This window comes from Mesoplodon bidens (genome assembly GCF_964165515.1).
Source record: "Mesoplodon bidens genome assembly, chromosome: 2".
Lineage (NCBI taxonomy): Eukaryota > Metazoa > Chordata > Mammalia > Artiodactyla > Ziphiidae > Mesoplodon > Mesoplodon bidens.
Window position 1 is genome coordinate 27,803,166 of NC_138177.1, and position 19,174 is coordinate 27,822,339.

Below are 19,174 nucleotides of genomic sequence, written 5' to 3' on the forward strand. Positions count from 1 at the left end.
GAGATATGCCTCCACGAGTCTCTTCATCTTATATACAATAAAACTATAATATAATGTGCATTAATAAAAGTAGTTGCTTCTAACCATATTTTTTTAAAAGTCCATCAAACACACAAAAGAAGGAAAATGTAAAACAGGAAGATTTAAGAAATGGAAAACATCTGTCACTGGTTGAATAAATGATGTTAAGATAAGAACGGCGGGGGGGACCTTCAAGATGGTGGAGGAGTAATATGTGGAGATCACCATCCTCCCCGCAAAATACATCAAAAAAATATCTCCATGTGGAACAACTCCTACAGAACAACTACTGAACGCTGGCAGAAGACCTCAGACTTCCCAAAAGGCAAGAAACTCGTACCTCGGTAGGACAAAAGAAAAAGCAGAGACAAAAGAATAGGGACGGGACCTGCACCTCTGGGAGGGAGCTGTGAAGGAGGAAAAGTTTCCACACACTAGGAAGCCCCTTCACTGGTGGAGATAGGGGGTGGGCTGGGGAGAAGCTTCGGAGCCACAGAGGACAGCGCAGCAACAGGGGTGCAGAGGGTGAAGCGGAGAGACACCTGCACAGAGGATCGGTGCTGACCAGCATTCAACAGCCTGAGAGGCTCATCTGCTCACCCGCTGGGGAGGGTGGGGGCTGGGAGATGAGGCTCCAGCTTCAGAGGTCAGATCCCAGGGAGAGGACTGGAGTTGGCTGTGTGAACACAGCCTGAAGGGGGTTAGGATACCATAGCTAGCAGGGAGGGAGTCCGGAAAAAGTCTGGACCTGATTAAGAGGCAAGAGACAAATATTTCGGGGAGCACGAGGAGAGGGGATTCAGATCACTGCCTAAATGAGCTCCAGAGATGGGCGTGAACCACGGCTATCAGCGCAGACAGCAGAGATGGGCATGATACGCTAAGGCTGCTCCTGCAGTCATCAAGAAGCCTGTGTGCAAGCACAATTCACTATCCACACCTCCTCTCCCAGGAGCCTGTGCAACCCACCACTGCCAGGGTCCCGTGATCTAGAGACAACTTTCCTGGGAAAACACGTGGTGCACCTCAGGCTGGTGCAACGTCACACCAGCTTCCTCCACTGCAGGCTCTCCCTGCATTCCATACCCGTCCCTGCCCCTGGCCTGAGTGAGCCAGAACCCCCTAATCAGCCACTCCTTTAACCCCATGCTGTCTGGGTGAAGAACAGATGCCAGAGGGTGACCTACATGCAGAGGCGGGGCCAAATCCAAAGCTGAACCCCAGGAGCTGTGCGAACAAAGAACAGAAAGGGAAATCTCTCCCAGCAGCCTCAAGAGCAACAGATTAAATCTCCGCAATCAACTTCATGTACCCTGCACCTCTGGAATACCCGAATAGGCAATGGATCATCCCAAAACTAAGGCAGCAGACTTTGGGAATAACTGTAGACTTGGGGGTTGCTTTCTGCATCTAATTTGTTTCTGGTTTTATGTTTATCTTAGTTTAGTATTTAGAGCTTATTATCACTGGTAGATTTGTTTATTGATTTGGTTGCGCTCTTCCTTTTATATATATATTTTTTTCCTTTCCTTATTCTCTTTTTGGGAGTGTGTATGTGTATGTTTCTTTGTGTGATTTTGTCTGTATAGGTTTGCATTTACCATTTGTCCTAGGATTCTGTCCATTTTTTTCTTGTTCTTTTTTGTTTTACTATAGTTTTTAGCGCTTGTTATCATTGTTGGATTAGTTTATTGGTTTGGTTGCTCTCTTCTTTCCTTTTGTTTTTTAAATAACATTTTAATATTTGTATTTTAATAATATTTTTTTATTTTAATTATTTAATTTTATTTATTTAGTTTTCCTTCTTTCTTTTTTTTCCCCTCCCTTTTCTTCTGAGACATGTGGTTGACAGGGTCTTGGTGCTCTGGTCGGGTGTCAGGCCTGAGCCTCTGAGGTGGGAGGCTGATTTCAGGACATTGGTCCCCCAAGGACCTCCCAGCCCCACATAATATCAATCGGCGAGAGCTCTCCCAGAGATCTCTGCCTCAACACTAAGACCCAGCTCCACTCAACGACCAGCTCCACTCAATGACCAGGATGCCCATGCCAAACAAGTAGCAAGACAGGAACACAACCCCACACATTAGCAGATAGGCTGCCTAAAATCATAATAAGCTCACAGACACTGCAAAACACACCAACAGATGTGGTCCTTCCCATCAGAAAGATAAGATCCAGCCTCATCCACCAGAACACAGGCAGCAGTCCCCTGCACCAGTAAGCCTACACAACCCACTGAACCAACCTTAGCCACTGGGGGCAGACACCAAAAACAACGGGAACTACAAACCTGCAGCCTGTGAAAAGGAGACCCCAAACAAGGTAAGTTAAGCAAAATGAGAAGATAGAGGAACACACAGCAGATGAAGGAGTAAGGTAAAAACCCACCAGACCAAACAAATGAAAATGAAATAGTCAGTCTACCAGAAAAAGAATTCAGAGTAATTATAGTTAAGATGATAAAAATCGTGGAAATAGAATGGAGAAAATACAAGAAACATTAAACAAGGACCTAGAAGAACTAAACAGCAAACAATGATGACTGACGCAAAAAATGAAATTAAAACTTCTCTACAAGGAATCAATAGCAGAATAACTGACACAGAAAATGGATAAGTGACCTGGAAGTTAAAATAGTGGAAATAACTACCACAGAGCAGAATAAAGAAAAAAGAATGAAAAGAATTGAGGACATTCTCAGAGACCTCTGGGACAACATTAAATGCCCCAAAATTCGAATTACAGGGGTCCCAGAAGAAGAAGAGAAAAAGGACTGAGAAAATATTTGAATAGATTATAGTTGAAAAATTCCCTAATATGGGAAAGTAAATAGTCAATCAAGTCCAGGAAGCGCAGAGTCCCATACAAGATAAATCCAAGGAGAAACACACCAAGACACATATTTATAAAGCTATCAAAAATTAAATACAAAGGAAAAGTATTAAAAGCAGCAAGGGAAAAGCAACAAATAACATACAAGGAAATCCCCATAAGGTTAACAGCTGATCTTTCAGCAGAAACTATGCAAGCCAGATGGGTGTGGCAGGACATATTGAAAGTGATGAAAGGGACAAACCTACAACCAAGATAATTCTACCCAGGTGGGAGGGATACACAACAGTGAGGAGATATGGGGATATATGTATATGTATGGCTGATTCACTTTGTTATAAAGCAGAATCTAACACACCATTGTAAAGCAATTATACTCCAAAAAAGATGTTAAAAAAAAAAGAAAGATTACTCTACCAAGCAAGGACCGCATTCAGATTCAATGGAGAAATTAAAACCTTTACAGACAAGCGAAAGTTAAGAGAATTCAGCACCACCAAACCAGCTTTACAACGAATGCTACAGAAACTTCTATAGGCAGGAAACACAAGAGAAGGAAAAGACCTACAATAACAAACCCAAAACAATTAAGAAAACGGTAATAGGAACATACATATCGATAATTACCTTAAATGTAAAAGGATTAAATGTTCCAACCAAAAGACACAGAAAGCTGAATGCATACAAAAACAAAACCTGTATATAGGCTGTCTACAAGAGACCCACCTCAGACCTAGGGACACATACAGACTGAAAGTGAGGGGATGGAAAAAGATATTCCATGCAAACGGTAATCAAAAGAAAGCTGGAGTAGCAATTCTCATATCACACAAAATAGACTTTAAAATAAAGACTATTACAAGAGACAAAGAAGGACACTACATAATGATCAAGGGATCAATCCAAGAAGAAGATATAACAATTGTAACTATTTATGCACCCAACATAGGAGCACCTCCATATATAGGGCAAATGCTAACAGCCATAAAAGGGGAAATCAACAATAACAAAATAATATTAGGGGACTTTAACACCCCACTTTCACCATGGACAGATCATCCAAGATGAAAATAAATAAGGGAACACAAGCTTTAAAAGACACATTAAACAAGATGGACTTAATTGATATTTATAGAACATTCCATCCAAAAACAACAGAATACACTTTCTTCTCAAGTGCTCATGGAACATTCTACAGGATAGACCATATCTTGGGTCACACATCAAGCCTTGGTAAATTTAAGAAAACTGATATCGTATCAAGTATCTTTTCCAACCACAATGCTATGAAAGTAGATATCAATTACAGGAAAAAATATGTAAAAAATACAAACAGATGGAGGCTAAACAATACTCTATTAAATAACCAAGAGATCACTGAAGAAATCAAAGAGGAAATCAAAAAACACCTAGAAACAAATGACAATGAAAACACAATGACCCAAAACCTATGGGATGCAGCACGAGCAGTTCTAAGAGGGAAGTTTATAGCAGAACAATCCTACCTCAAGGAAAAAGAAAAATCTCAAATAAACAACCTAACTTTACACGTTAAGCAATTAGAGAAAGAAGAACAATAAAAACCCAAAGCTAGCAGAAGGAAAGAACTCATAAAGATCAGACCAGAAATAAATGAAAAAGAAATGAAGGAAACAATAGCAAAGATCAATAAAATGTAAAACTGGTTCTTTGAGAAGATTTAAAAAATTGATAAACCATTAGCCAGACTTACCAAGAAAAAAAGGGAGAAGACTCAAATCAATAGAATTAGAAATGAAAAAGGAGAAGTAACAACTGACACTGCAGAAATACAAAGGATCACTAGAGATTACTACAAGCAACTATATACCAATAAAATGGACAACCTGGAAGAAATGGACAAATTCTAGAAAAGCACAACTTTCCAAGACTGAACTAAGAAGAAACAGAAAATATAAACAGACCAATCTCAAGCACTGAAATTGAAACTGTAATTAAAAATCTTCCAACAAACAAAAGCCCAGGACCAGATGGCTTCACAGGCGAATTCTAACATTTACACAAAAGCTAACACCTATCCTCAAACTCTTCCAAAATATAACAGAGGGAGGAGCACTCCCAAACTCATTCTATGAGGCCACCATAAACCTGATACAAAAGTCAGACAAAGATGTCACAAAGAAAGAAAACTACAGGCCAATATCACTAATGAACACACATGCAAAAATCCTCAACAAAATACTAGCAAACAGAATCCAACAGCATATTGAAAGGATCATACACCATGATCAAGTAGGGTTTATCCCAGGAATGCAAGGATTCTTCAATATATGCAAATCAATCAATGTGATAAACTATATTAACAAATGGAAGGAGAAAAACCATATGATCATCTCAATAGATGCAGAAAAAGCTTTTGACAAAATTCAACACCCATTTATGATAAAAAACCCTCCAGAAAGTAGGCATAGAGGGAACCTACCTCAACATTCTAAAGGCCATATATGACAAACCCACAGCCAACATCGTTCTCAATGGTGAAAAACTGAAACCATTTCCACTAAGATCAGGAACAAGGTTGCCCACTCTCGCCACTATTATTCGACATAGTTTTGGAAGTTTTAGCCACAGCAATCAGAGAAGAAAAAGAAGTAAAAGGAATCCGAATCGGAAAAGAAGTAAAACTGTTACTGTTTGCAGATGACATGATACTATACATAGAGAATCCTAAAGAGGCTACCAGAAAACTACTAGAGCTAATCAATGAATTTGGTAAAGTAGCAGGATACAAAATTAATGCACAGAAATTTCTTGCATTCCTATATACTAATGATGAAAAATCTGGAAGAGAAATACAGAAACACTCCCATTTACCACTACAACAAAAAGAATAAAATACTTAGGAATAAACCTACCTAAGAAGACAAAAGACCTGTATGCAGAAAACTATAAGACACTGATGAAAGAAATTAAAAATGATACAAACAGATGCAGAGATATACCATGTTCTTGGATTGGAAGAATCAACATTGTGAAAATGACTATACTACCCAAAGCAATCTACAGATTCACTTGCAATTCCTATCAAACTACCAATGGCATTTTTCACAGAACTACAACAAAAATTTTCACAATTTGTATGGAAACACAAAAGACCCTGAATAGCCAAAGCAATCTTGAGAAGGAAAAGCAGAGCTGGAGGAATCAGGCTCCCTGACTTCAGACTGTACTACAAAGCTACACTAATCAAGAAAGTATGGTACTGGCACAAAAACAGAAATATATATGAATGGAACAGGATAGAAAGCCCAGAGATAAACCCACACACCTATGGTCACCTTGTTTTTGATAAAGGAGGCAAGAATATACAATTGAGAAAAGACAGCCTCTTCAATAATTGGTGCTGGCAAAACCGGACAGCTACATGTAAAAGAATGAAATTAGAACACTCCCTAACACCATACACAAAAATAAACTCAAAATGGCTTAAAGCCCAAAATGTAAGGCCAGATACTATAAAACTCTTAGAAAAAAACATAGGCAGAACACTCTTTGACATAAATCACAGCAAGATCCTTTTTGACCTACCCCCTAGAGAAATGGAAATAAAAACAAAACTAAACTAATGGGACCTAATGAATCCTAAAAGCTTTTGCACAGCAAAGGACATCATAAACAAGACAAAAAGACAACCCTCAGTATGGGAGAAAATATTTTCAAATGAGGCAACAACAAAGGATTAATCTCCAAAATTTACGAGCAGCTCAGGCAGCTCAACATCAAAAAAACAAACAACCCAATCCAAAAATGGGCAAAATATATACAGACTGCCAACAAACACACGAAAAGATGCTCAACATCACTAATCATTAGGGAAATGCAAATGAAAACTACAGTGAGGTATTACCTCACACCGGTCAGAATGGCCATCATCAAAAAATTTACAAACAATAAATGCTGGAGAGGATGTGGAGAAAAGCAAACTCTCTTGCACTGTTGGTGGGAATATGAATTGATACAGCCGTTATGGAGAACAGTATGGTTCTTAAAAAACTAAAAATAGAACTACCATACGACCCAGCAATCCCACTACTGGGCATATACCCTGAGAAAACCATAATTCAAAAAGAGTCATGTACCACAGTGCTCACTGCAGCTCTATTTACAATAGCCAGGACATGGAAGCAACCTAAGTGTCCATGGACAGACGAATGGATAAAGAAGATGCGGCACATATATGCAATGGAGTATTACTCAGCCATAAAAAGAAACGAAATTGAGTTATTTGTAGTGAGGTGGATGGACCTAGAGACTGTCATACAGAGTGAAGTGAGTCAGAAAGAGAAAAACAAATACCATATGCTAACACATATATATGCAATTAAAAAAAAGGGTTCTGAAGAACCTAGGGGCAGGACAGGAACAAAGACACAGATGTAGAGAATGGACTTGAGGACACAGGGAGGGGGAAGGGTAAGCTGGGACGAAGTTAGAATGTGGCATGGACATATATACACTACCAAATTTAAAATAGATAGCTAGTGGAAAGCAGCCACATAGCACAGGGAGATCAGCTTGGTGCTTTGTGTCCACCTAGAGGGGTTGGCTAGGGAGGGTGGGAGGGAGACACAAGAGGGAGGGGATATGGGGATATATGTATATGTATAGCTGATTCACTTTGTTATACAGCAGAAACTAACACACCATTGTAAAGCAACTATACTCCAATAGAGATGTTTAAAAAAATAAAAATAATAGGTAATAGCTAAATTCATAAGCCCTGAGAATTTGAGATGAGGGAATAAATTTAATTAGAAAGCATACAAATAGTCATCAAAAATTGTAGCATAGTCAGACAGAAAAAAACAAACATCATATGATATCACTTATATGTGGAATCTAAAAAAATGATACAAATGAACTTATTTACAAAACAGAAATAGACTCACAGATTTAGAAAACGCATTTACCGTTACCAAAAGGGAAACGTGGCGGGGAGAGATAAATTAGGAATTTGGGATTAACATATACACACACTACAATATATAAAATAGATAACCAATAAGGACTTATTGTATAGCTCAGGGAACTCTACTCAATATTCTGTAATAACCTGAATGGGAAAAGAATCTGGACAAGAACTGATATATGTATATGTATAACTGAATCACTTTGCTGTATACCTGAAACTGACACAACATTGTAAATCAACTATACTCCAATATAAAATGAAAATTTTAAAAATTTAAAAATAAATTAATAAAAAAGATAAGAACACATTTTAAAATTTCTTCCATTTAAGAAAAAAAAGGGCATAACTCTAAAATGAGTAAGCTAACAAGATTAAAGTTCGATAACCTATAGCAAAAGAACACTCTGGTTCCTCTAAAGAATGGTGGATCACTACCAGTATGCTGAATGCAAAATATAATATCTCATTATTGGTCTTTACTATGTAGGGCTAAATAAGACAAAGGCTCAGGTCATTTCTTAAAGTAGGTTGAAAGGAAAGGGCATAGAGAAGTGAGGAGAGGGGAATCTAGTTTCATTGTCAGGAATAGTGAACTTGATGCAAAAAAAAAAAAGCCAAAATTCTCTATAAAACAATGTGGGTGATGAGGCAGGCCACCAGCACAAACGTATATAATTTGATAAAAGGGGAAGGAAACTAACTTTGATTAAATATCTATCATGTATTATTTTAAGAAACAACATTCAGTTTATCTGAATATAGTCTTGTTTTCAAGAACGAATTTCACTGCCCTCTAAACAACTCCCTTTAAGTCTTATCATTTCTTCAGTCTCCATCGCATTGTCAGATGATTCTATCTGCGTTTGTAGCATTAAGTAGACACTAACTACTGCTATGAAGTTACATTAAGAACTATTTGCTCTCAACTTTTTAAAGCATTTTGGACAGTCTTCCACCCTGAGAATTTTATAATGTTCATAGATAATATCAAAATGTGTCAATATCTCAGCAAAGTGTTTTTTCAATTCCTGTATATTTTTGTTTCATAAATGAAATAGCATCATATTTTTAAAACTGACCCAGTGGCTCTGAGGGATAAAAAATGCCTCAGTCACTGGTATGATCAGTTGGCAATTGGCAGAATCATGAATACTTCAAGCAATACTTTCATGATTATAAATTATACTGAGATCTACAAGATTTGCGATACACAAGTTGTTTTCAGTACCAATGCTTTACATTTATTTCGATACTTACGTTATACTCAGACACGACTCCTTTATAAATTTCATAAAACTCTTCAACATTAACTCGATCCATGTTGAACTATATTAAAAAAAAAAAAACATAAGCCAACCAACACAATAGAATGAGCGACACTTAGCACTCAACATTTATGATCTCTTGGATATATTTCCTTTAAAATGTAAACCTTGAACAAATTAAACAGTCTTTGAAGAAACAGTGTTAAAGTTCAGATCGTCAATAACAAATTATTGTTTATCAAAAATAAAAAATTATTTATAACATTTGAGTACTTAAATATATCAAGCATTGTTCTAGGTCCTGTAGGTACATCATCTCATTTAATTGTAAAAACCACCCTACAAGGTAAGTAATGTTAATAGCCCCCATTTACAGATGAGGTGAAGACTCAGAGGGGTTATGTAGCCTTCAGTACTTGGCATTCCATCTTAAGCAGTCTGATCCCACTGATCGTACTCTCAGCCACTACACTCCACCACGCTGAATAAAACCTCATTCCTGGTACAGAAATGACTTATATATCTATACAATGTAATGTTGTTTATCGATAGATTAGTGGCACAAATAAGAAGCACAGGAAGATCAGCTCGATGCTTTGTGATGACCCAGAGGGGTGGGATAGGGAGGGTGGGAGGGAGGGGATATGGGGGTATATGTATACATATAGCTGATTTGCTTTGTTGTACAGCAGAAACTAACACAACATTGTAAAGCAATTATACTCCAATAAAGATGTAAAAATAAATGAATAAATAAATATAAATTTAAAAAAATTTTTTAAAAGAAATATTACTAAAGAAAAGTTCTTCAAATTTCGTAGAGGGGAGCTGGAAATAATACCCTTTTCCTCCCAAGCATTCAGAAAAATCCCTAGTCTGGCTCATAATAAAGCACTGAAACCATTCATCTGGAAATCCTACTCCTCTTCAAAAAGAATTGTCAGAATATGCTAATAAGGTAAACTTACAAAGAGTCATTCTTATCCAGGCTGGATTCAAACTTAGAAATAAAATTTCATTAAGTTCTACCATCTCAAGAACCAGAACCTTAAATTTTTTAAAAATAGCCTCAGACTTCCCAATTTTGTTTTCCTCCCTACTTTGCTTCTTTATTGTTGCCAGGATTGAAGATCACTAAGAAGTTTCTGTCTACCCAGACAATAGTTCAAACTAGGAAGATTTATTTTCATAGGCAACATAGAGGGAGGGAATTTTGTTTAATTTCAGTATATTATTTGATATTCATACAAATTCTTATATTACTAATACCATAAAATAATAACAGAAAATATAATTTATTAAATACTTAGTAACTTGTACTGGAAATTCTACAAAGTATTGTGTAGGGTTATTTCATTTATTCCATGAAATAATCCATTGAGGCAAATAATATTCTCATTGCCTGGCTGAGAAAACTGAACAATGCTTAAAATCTGGCCAAGTTCACATACCTAGAAAGCAGAAGACACATGATTCAGAAATAGAGCTTTCTGATTCCAAAAATCACGACACAATTGCCACTAAACTACCATGCCTCCCCCATAAGTTCAACTGATTCTTTTTTTTTTAATTATTTTTTTTCACTGAGCACCTACTATGGACAATCACTATTCTAGGCTGTAGGCCTAGAGTTAGATCAATGATTAATTCTAAAATTTCCACAAGGATTACTACTTAAGGAGGCTTAGGTCCTATAACCCTGTGACTACATCACCAAGCTAATACTTTGAGAACGTTTTGGCTAACAATTTCATTATAGTCCTGGGTAAGATTCTTCAATTATTAACTTCCTCATCAGTCTCCAAGTTGTGCCTGATAACTCTGTAAACTAGCTGATATTTATGACCTTTTCTCAGCTTATTATCATTCCCACCAATCCGGGATACAAAATAGGCAGAACCTCAGTTAGTGCCCTGACCTCTGATTTTGGGTGATCCTAAGACTTCATAGAAATCAAAAGCAGTTCCTTTTCAGAAAAAGAGCAAATAAATTATATTGGTAAGAAAATTCTTTCCAAAACTGGCATTTCACGGTCATAATAACGCAAACTTGCTGGCCTTCAAAAATTGTAAAATGTAAAGATAGACTATTTAAAGATGATTTTAAACCCTAGAACAACACTAAAAAAATTTTTAGAGGTATAAGTAATAAATCGATAGTGAAAGTAAAATGGAATCATTAAAAAAATCCCCATTAATGCAAGAAAAAGAGGAAAAAAGAAACAAAAACAAAAAAAAATTGTAAAATGTAAATTATTTGATTCCTATAATAATTTGTGCCCAATTTATCATCAAATACACTGATAAGTATAGCACAAAGATATAGAAGGACTCTATAGAAGTTAATATTGTTTCTTCAGTGAAGGGTTTCCTAGAAGTGTGCCAGTAGGGCAATTTTGAATGATTGTGGGCTCCGGAGATCCAGTGGTATGACCGCCAAGAGAGGGGCTGAAATGTGCTAACTCCAAAGAAGATACTCAGAAACCAGCAAAGGTCTTGGGAAAAATCTGAACTGATTCTCTTCTTAGTCACAAATCCAGACAACAGAAAATTCATTATAACTACTTAGCTTAATTCTATATTTTGTTTGGAGGAACTAAATGTATTGTTTCAGTCTGCATTTATTTTGCAACTAAAGTTCCAGGAATTATATAAACCTGCTTTATAAGCTTAAATTAGATGTACCATTAAAATATTAGTTCTGTTAGTGAGAGATTATATAGGTAAAATCAGTTCAAAAATATTTTTTTACTATAAGGTTATCAAGTTCAACAAATATATCTTTTTATTTTTAATGCATTGAGCTCACAAGTATACAGAGAAAATTCAGTGTAAAAAATTTTCAAGCACACTTCAAAAAAAAAAACATAGTTCCTCAGTAAGTTATGACCCATTGCAAACTACCTACCATCTGCATAGCTGAAATTTCAAAACCTGCATCTCGGATGGCCATCAGAATCTTTCCCAGCAGTCCTGAAGATACAGAACAAATGAGTGCAAAAAATATAAAATTTCTAAGGCATTTTAGTTTTAGAGAAATGCAAATTTTCTATATCAAAGTACTTTGCTTACATTCTATAGGAAGGAATCACATATTTCTGAGGGAAACTAAACCCCTAATACTGTAATCCCATTTGATTCACTTAGTAAAGTGCTTCAGGAATACCAACAATGATCTTGAAGATTATGCAAAAAACTTTTAAGTTACTATTGCCTGTAAGGACCCTGAGGGCTAGTGATGTAAAGAATATGAAAATCAAACAATTAAAGTAATATTACCAAAAAAAATGAAATGTTCAAGTACCAGATACAGAAGGAGTTCACAGGAGGAGTTCAAAGAAGGAGAAATATCAAATTATAACTGAAGAGGGGAACAGAAGCTTCAAGGGGATATGAGAGCATGAACTGGCCCTTAAAGGCTATATAGGTAGATGGCATTATATAGGGACAGAGGTATAAAAAGAGACAAGGCATAATTCTGGGAAAAATGTGAATATGTGTACACAATAGTAAGAAGTCAAAAAAGAAAAAGATAAAAAAGGAAAAGAGATTTAATCCAAATTGATAAAGGCCTTATATGTCAACATGAGGAATTTGGTCTTTATCCCACGAATAGCAACATTTATAATGGTGTTTGTAGACTCTGGAGGTCTAGAACTGAGTTTTTAGATTCCATTAGTCTTCTATAAAAATCTCCTAAGTTTCTTTTTTTCAAGTGAACTAAAATTCTCCCTCTCTCTCTCCCTCACACACACAAGCACACACACGCACACACACACACACACACACTCCATATTCTGGATCATCTTGATGTTCACCTAATAACCCCCAAAAAACAAGTAGTATCAGTGTCCGAATGTGCATTTTTATTTACTATCTTACTGCTGCCAAATAGGCTACTTTTGTACCAAGTGAAGGCCAAATGATACCATAATATGCTGTAGAAACAAAGGTTTCTCAGAAGTTTCAAGAGTAGAATAGGCCCGGTGGTGCAGTGGTTAAGACTCCAAGCTCCCAATGCAGGGGGCCCAGTTTCAATCCCTAGTCAGGGAACTAGATCTCACATGCATGCTGCAACTAAGAGTTTGCATGCCGCAACTAAGGAGCCCACCTGCTGCAACTAAGACCCGGTGCAACCTAATTAATTAATTAATTGATTTTAAAAAAGAGTAGAATAGGTCCGTGTCATACTCAGAGCACTTAGTACCATATTCATGTTGAGCTTACTGATTAAGTTTCAGCAAACATCTTTTGTCACATTAATGTTAACTTAAATTTTATCTATTTTATAGTTTTGTTTGTAATGAATTTGTAAACTGTTTTGGTAATACAATTTTATGTGCAAACGTTTATATTTAGTTGTATATTTGGACATATTTAAGTTACATTATAATTAAGAGATTTTATGCCAACACTGGGAATCCATGAGAAAATTTTTCCTTCAAAAGAAACACTGCCAAAAGAAATGAATCACTGAAAATGTTGAACAGGAGAATACAGGATAAATACAGTATTTAGGAAGACTACTAATGTAATAATAATGGGCAAGCTGGTCTGAAGAAAAGAATAAGGGATAGAAAGAATAGCAAAGGCCGCTGAAGTCATCTACTGTGCTGACTGGACTTGGATGGCAGTAGTAGAGAAACAAAGAAGTAATGAATACAAGATATTTCCAAACAAAAAGCAACGAGACTAAAGTAACAAGACTCAAGTGAACACAGAGTGTGAACATGAAGGAATAAAGGTTTTGAGTCTAAGTAACTAGAAGAATGATAGCACTTTTAAGAAGAAAACAAGCTAAGAAACCAAATTAAGACAAAAGTGAATGATTCTGGACACAGAAACAGAATTTTAGTGCAGAACGCTGATCAGCATTTGAGAAGACAGTATATCCAACGGCAATAAAAATCATCAAGGAATGAATGAATAAACTCCCTGTACTGAATGAATGAATAAACTCCCATTGGTAATATGGGGTTGTATTCCAATAGATAGACAGATATAATGAGGCTACAGAGAGGTTAGAGCTGAAGTGATGAGAATAGATGACTACTTGTTTGACAAAAAGAAGGGCAAAAGCAAAAAAAGAGTTGGGAGGAATGAGTTTTGAGAAAATATCTAAAGTTTGGGGACATGTAAAAGGATACTTGCAAAAGAATAAAGAAGGAAAATATTACAGTAGTATCAAAAGAAGGAGGAAATTCTTAGAATACAGGGATAGTTAAGAATTAAAGGAGATTAAGCACCTTGGAACTAAGATAAATCCTTTGGCTTAAGCTAGATGGTATGATGATATTAAAGAAAGTCTTATCAACAGAGTGTTAGGAAAGAGAAGTTAGATAACCTATTAGTAATCTGTACCAAACACTCAGATGGCACTGGACACAGGAATGTTAACCAAAATTCCAGGTCTTTTATCAATAGGAAAAGTATAGACAAAAGTTAGGAAAGAAGAAAGTAAATTAATTATTGGGGGCTGAGCCCTTTCATATGAAGTTATTCCACTTAATCCTTAAAGCAATACACTAAAACAGGGGCTACCATCCCACCATGAGGTGAGAATATATGAAGATTTGGAGAAGACAAATAACGCTCAACGTTACAAAATTAGTGGGTCTCCAAATTTCACTGTCTTTCTGCAAGTTTCAATAGAAAAACAGGAACGTGTATATGAAAACCTGATATGTAAAACTCACTAGACAATATAACCCCCTGAGGCAAGGGCCATGTTCATTTTAGGACTCATTTTATCTCCAGTGACACTAGCATAGCGTCCAGCATGTAGCAGGTAGTTAACAAATATTGTTCACTGAATTACAAAGTTAATAAAAGAAATAACCAAAGGAAAAAACAGTCATAGCTCTCTGACTGATCCAAGTCTGAGAAACTCTAAAGCTCTTCAGAGCGCAATTAGAAAATACCAGAAAATTGTAAAGGAGTAATTAAAATTAGAGAAGGGAAAAAAAATTTAATTTTTTGGTTTAACAGTTTGAGAAAAAAAAGTTCATACTGGCCTCATGCCACATACAAACATTAATCCTAATGAATTCAAGGTAAATGTAAAAAAAATAAAGGCAATTGATTAGAAAAACATATAGGTGATTATACTCATGATATAGGTAGCCTTTTAAAAAGGAAAGAAAAAGGTTGGTTCCTTGGTGTAAGCTTCAATTCCAGCTCTGGATAGACTCACCCTCCTCCAATAGGCAATCTTTTTTTCATATCTTTTTCCATATATTTATTCCTTTCTACTTGGTTCATTTTTCCTCTCACCCTCACCATCAGTCCACCTTCTAAGTCTTTCCTCAGTGTCTTCTGAAGTCCTGAAGTATTTTGAACAGTTACCTTTATGCCCTCAGTCTCAGTTACCCCACCACAAGCTCTCTTACTTAGAATTTAATCTTCATTTTCATTTACCTGCAATCGTAGCAGGTTAAAGGCTTGCCTCCTTTTCCCCCTTGCTATGATTTAAATTTTTGTGTGCCAACCAACTTCACATGTAGCCCAATATGATGGTATTAGGAGGTGGGGCCTTTGGAAGGTGCTCGAGTCATGAGGCTGGAGCCCTCATAAATGAGATCAGTAAAGGCCGAGATTTTAGATGGATTAATAAAATAAGATCCAATTATATGATATCTATAAGAAAGCAAGTTTAAATATGAAGACACAGGTAGGCTGAAAGTAAATGGATGGAAAAAGATATACCATGCAAACAATAAGTATAAGAAAGTTGTAATGATTATATTAATTTCAAATAAAGTAGAATTTATGCAAACAGTATTACACAGATAAATGTCCCAAGAGGCATTAGGAGACAGTACTTTAGACAGAGAGCTAAAAGAAAACGGATATTCATGGCAAAAAGAGCACTGAGCAAAGGTACAGAGAGGTAAAACAACATGGTTCTTTTGATGAGGGGAAATGAGACAGGAGGGATCATAGGAGAGGTGGTAGAAGCCACTGATAGAGGGACTTTTGGACCACATACAGAGGTTTGAATTTTATCCTATAGGCCAGAAGTTCCCAAAATATTTTGGTCTCATGGGCCCCTTAACTCTTAGAAATTATTAAAGACTCTAAAACACTTTTATGTAAATAGGTTATATTGATAAATATTTGTTGTATTAAACAGCAAATTTTAAAATATTTATTAAGTATAACAAAAAATATTTACTTTTTTTTTTTTTTACAGTACGCGGGCCTCTCAGGGTTGTGGCCTCTCCCGCTGCGGAGCACAGGCTCCGGATGCGCAGGCTCAGCAGCCATGGCTCACAGGCCTAACCGCTCCACGGCATGTGGGATCTTCCCAGACCAGGGCATTGAAAAGTATTCTAATGTTCCCCGATCACCGGCAACTCTTTACCTCTCCAGCCCTCGAACACTGGGTGACAGATTAACTCTGTCAACCTACAAAATTAATGAGAAATTCAAACTGAATTGTTGATAGAATTTATGGTTTTGTACTTCTCCCAAAAATAGATGGAAAATCAAATAATTTGATTTTAATAAACTCTTTATTCTGCTATCCAAAAAAAAGAAAAAGAAAATATTTTACATGATTACATAAGAATCCTGATCTAAAAAAAAAAAAAAGAATCCTGATCTAAATATGAAAGTAGTATTTAGCCCTATGCATTAACCAACACAAAGAGAAATGTACAATCTATATCTATTCTAAATCTATAATCATATTAAACTATGACTTGTGGGATGTAACATTTGAACAGAATAATTCTATTCACAAATAAACCAATAAAAGTTATAGTCCAAGCAGCACTGACATTGTGCCAAGAACAGTCAGACCTGAGTCAAGGATACTGCTTTTTTTATATTCAGTTGGTTACGTGCAGAGGCAGGACAGAGAGGCATTTAAGAAACCCGTTCTGTGTTTAACAGCTTGAAATGACAAAGTGTCAATAACCATAATCCTTTCCTTTTTCTAGACAGAAAATGTTCAGGTGACTGAACAAATGACAATAACTATGTAAGTGAAGTAGCAAAAGAAAAAGTAAAATTGCATGCCCCACAGCAAACATGTTCAAAAGGGTCAAACAAAGCAGATGGCTTATTTTATTTGGCTGGTGTTTGCATAGTTAATGTGTTTTTTAATAGTTTGCTTAGAACTCCATGAATGCTACCTAAATGTTTCGAATGTCAAATCACCTCTCCATCTCCACTCTTTCACATATTCAGTTCATATCCTGATACCTTTTACCTGAATTGTTCTAAAGCCTTTTTAATAAGTGGCCACCCTGTATCCAATCATCAATATCAGACATCTATTACTTTGTCTTTCTAAAACCTCTTGCTTCTCCTGGAATTAGGAGCCCTCATTCTCTTTTAGGAAAACTAAACCATTTGACTGGAAAGGGAGTTGCCATCTTCTTACGTGACCCTATAACCATGGGCCTCAGCCAATGGTCAAAAGGTGGACACCAGACCTAAACAAGGTAAATAATAGCACTCTGCTCCCTAGGCAAAATAATTCACCCAGGAATGGGCCTAGAATTGGCACAAGCCAATCAGAGTCCTTCCCTGGAATTTTTTAGCTAGAACAGGGGGAAAAAAAAATAAAAGTTCTTTCCAGTGTGTTTCTAAGTATACGAGCGCTTGCATTGCTGGAAACCCAACCTCTTTCTCAAGGTGCTGTTAAAAGCTAACCTGCGAGCATGAAATTGATAGCCAAGAGAAGCACATATGAAAGCCAGAGAGAACAAGGATGTTGAACAAGTCTCCCTAAGCCTAGCTCGACCCCTATTCTTCTTCCAGCCCTAAAATGAGACAAATAGGGAATTCAAGTTGGGTTTCAATCAGTTGTACCACAGTGTCCTCATGCAGCCCCCCTTTTTATGTAGGATTCTTTATATAGGAGGTGACACACTGTACCCTGAGAAAGAAAGGCTGTAGAAGAAAGGGTGGAGAAAGAAGAAACAGCACATTTTGAAAGCTGTGATATTTTGATGGGTGCTGATTCTGATAAAAGAATTACAATAGCAAATATCCCAGAAAAAAATCCTATGCATAGCCAAATGATCAAAAACTGGGATTAAAAGATCCCACTTTCTGTCTATAAAGTTCATAAAATGATCATGGTTGGAGAGTGGAAGAAAAGTAACTGACAATAAAATATTCAGGTACATTGAAGTTCTAACAGTATTTTTAGAAATAGCAGACTTAACAGTTTAAATAAAAATAGACTTGCCCCAAATAATGGAAACAAAATTGCAAGGCAATCGAATGAAACAGGCACTTTTAACACCCATTGGTATCAATAAGATAAAAAGGACAGTAAAGTTTTTCACACAATTTAAATCACATAACATAACATGGTTTGCACCACTTGGAAGAAAACAAATGAGCACCAGCCTTATATGCTCCAGGATGGATGCACAGGTACCACATAAGGTACCGTAGGTCACCCAAGCAGGTATAATGAGGTGCTAATATAATGTCTAAGGCTTTTTTAGGTATGAATGCAGCAACATTATGAGAGTCTTAGGGATTGGGAAAAATTTCTCCCAAGAGTTACTGTGAAAATATGGCTTGAATTTAAAATGGAAATAAAAAGATGGGATTTTTTTCCAGTTTTAAATAAATACATAAATTGAAGTACAGTATATATTTTTGAGAATCCATTTTTTTCTCCCTCTGACCTGTACCTGGTCAGGGTAAATGAATCAATGTTAACACATCTGCCTTGATTTGGCTCTGTTACCTATCGTCATCCCTGCAAAGAAGGCCACTTAGACTGAAAGGCAGCCCTTATGAGTTGAAATAGGATTATATTGCTCATAATAACCTAGAGTTGAAAACAAGTTGTTCTTTCTTCACAGCTGCCAAAGAGGAGTAAAACCTCCCACAGTGTGGCACAGAGAGGAAGACCATCAACAGTGACTACATATGAGATATTTGGCCAGGGACCAAGTGTGTCAATTTACTCTCCAGGCCACAGATGTAAGGGCTGGTAAATAATCCAGTCTGAAGAGACTTCTCCTTTGCCTATCTCAGCCTAACCTCTCTATGGTCTCAGTTTCCTTCCTCGTTTGTAAAAGATGGTAACACCTACCTCATAGGGGTTTTATGAGGATGTAATGTGTCCGTATATG

At 36.5% G+C, this 19,174-nt stretch overlaps 1 protein-coding gene across 2 annotated transcripts in view; it reads right to left on the reverse strand.

Moving 5' to 3' along the window:
* The window catches only part of NME7 (NME/NM23 family member 7), a 261,463-nt gene that overhangs the window by 144,187 nt on the left and 98,102 nt on the right, over nt 1-19,174 (reverse strand). For both annotated transcript variants that reach the window (XM_081226166.1, XM_081226165.1), the window contains 2 exons: nt 11,977-12,041; nt 9,062-9,130 (listed from right to left, as the gene is read on the reverse strand). In XM_081226166.1, coding sequence (XP_081082292.1) covers nt 9,062-9,130; nt 11,977-12,041 — 134 coding nt within the window. The remainder of the gene's footprint in view (nt 1-9,061; nt 9,131-11,976; nt 12,042-19,174) is intronic.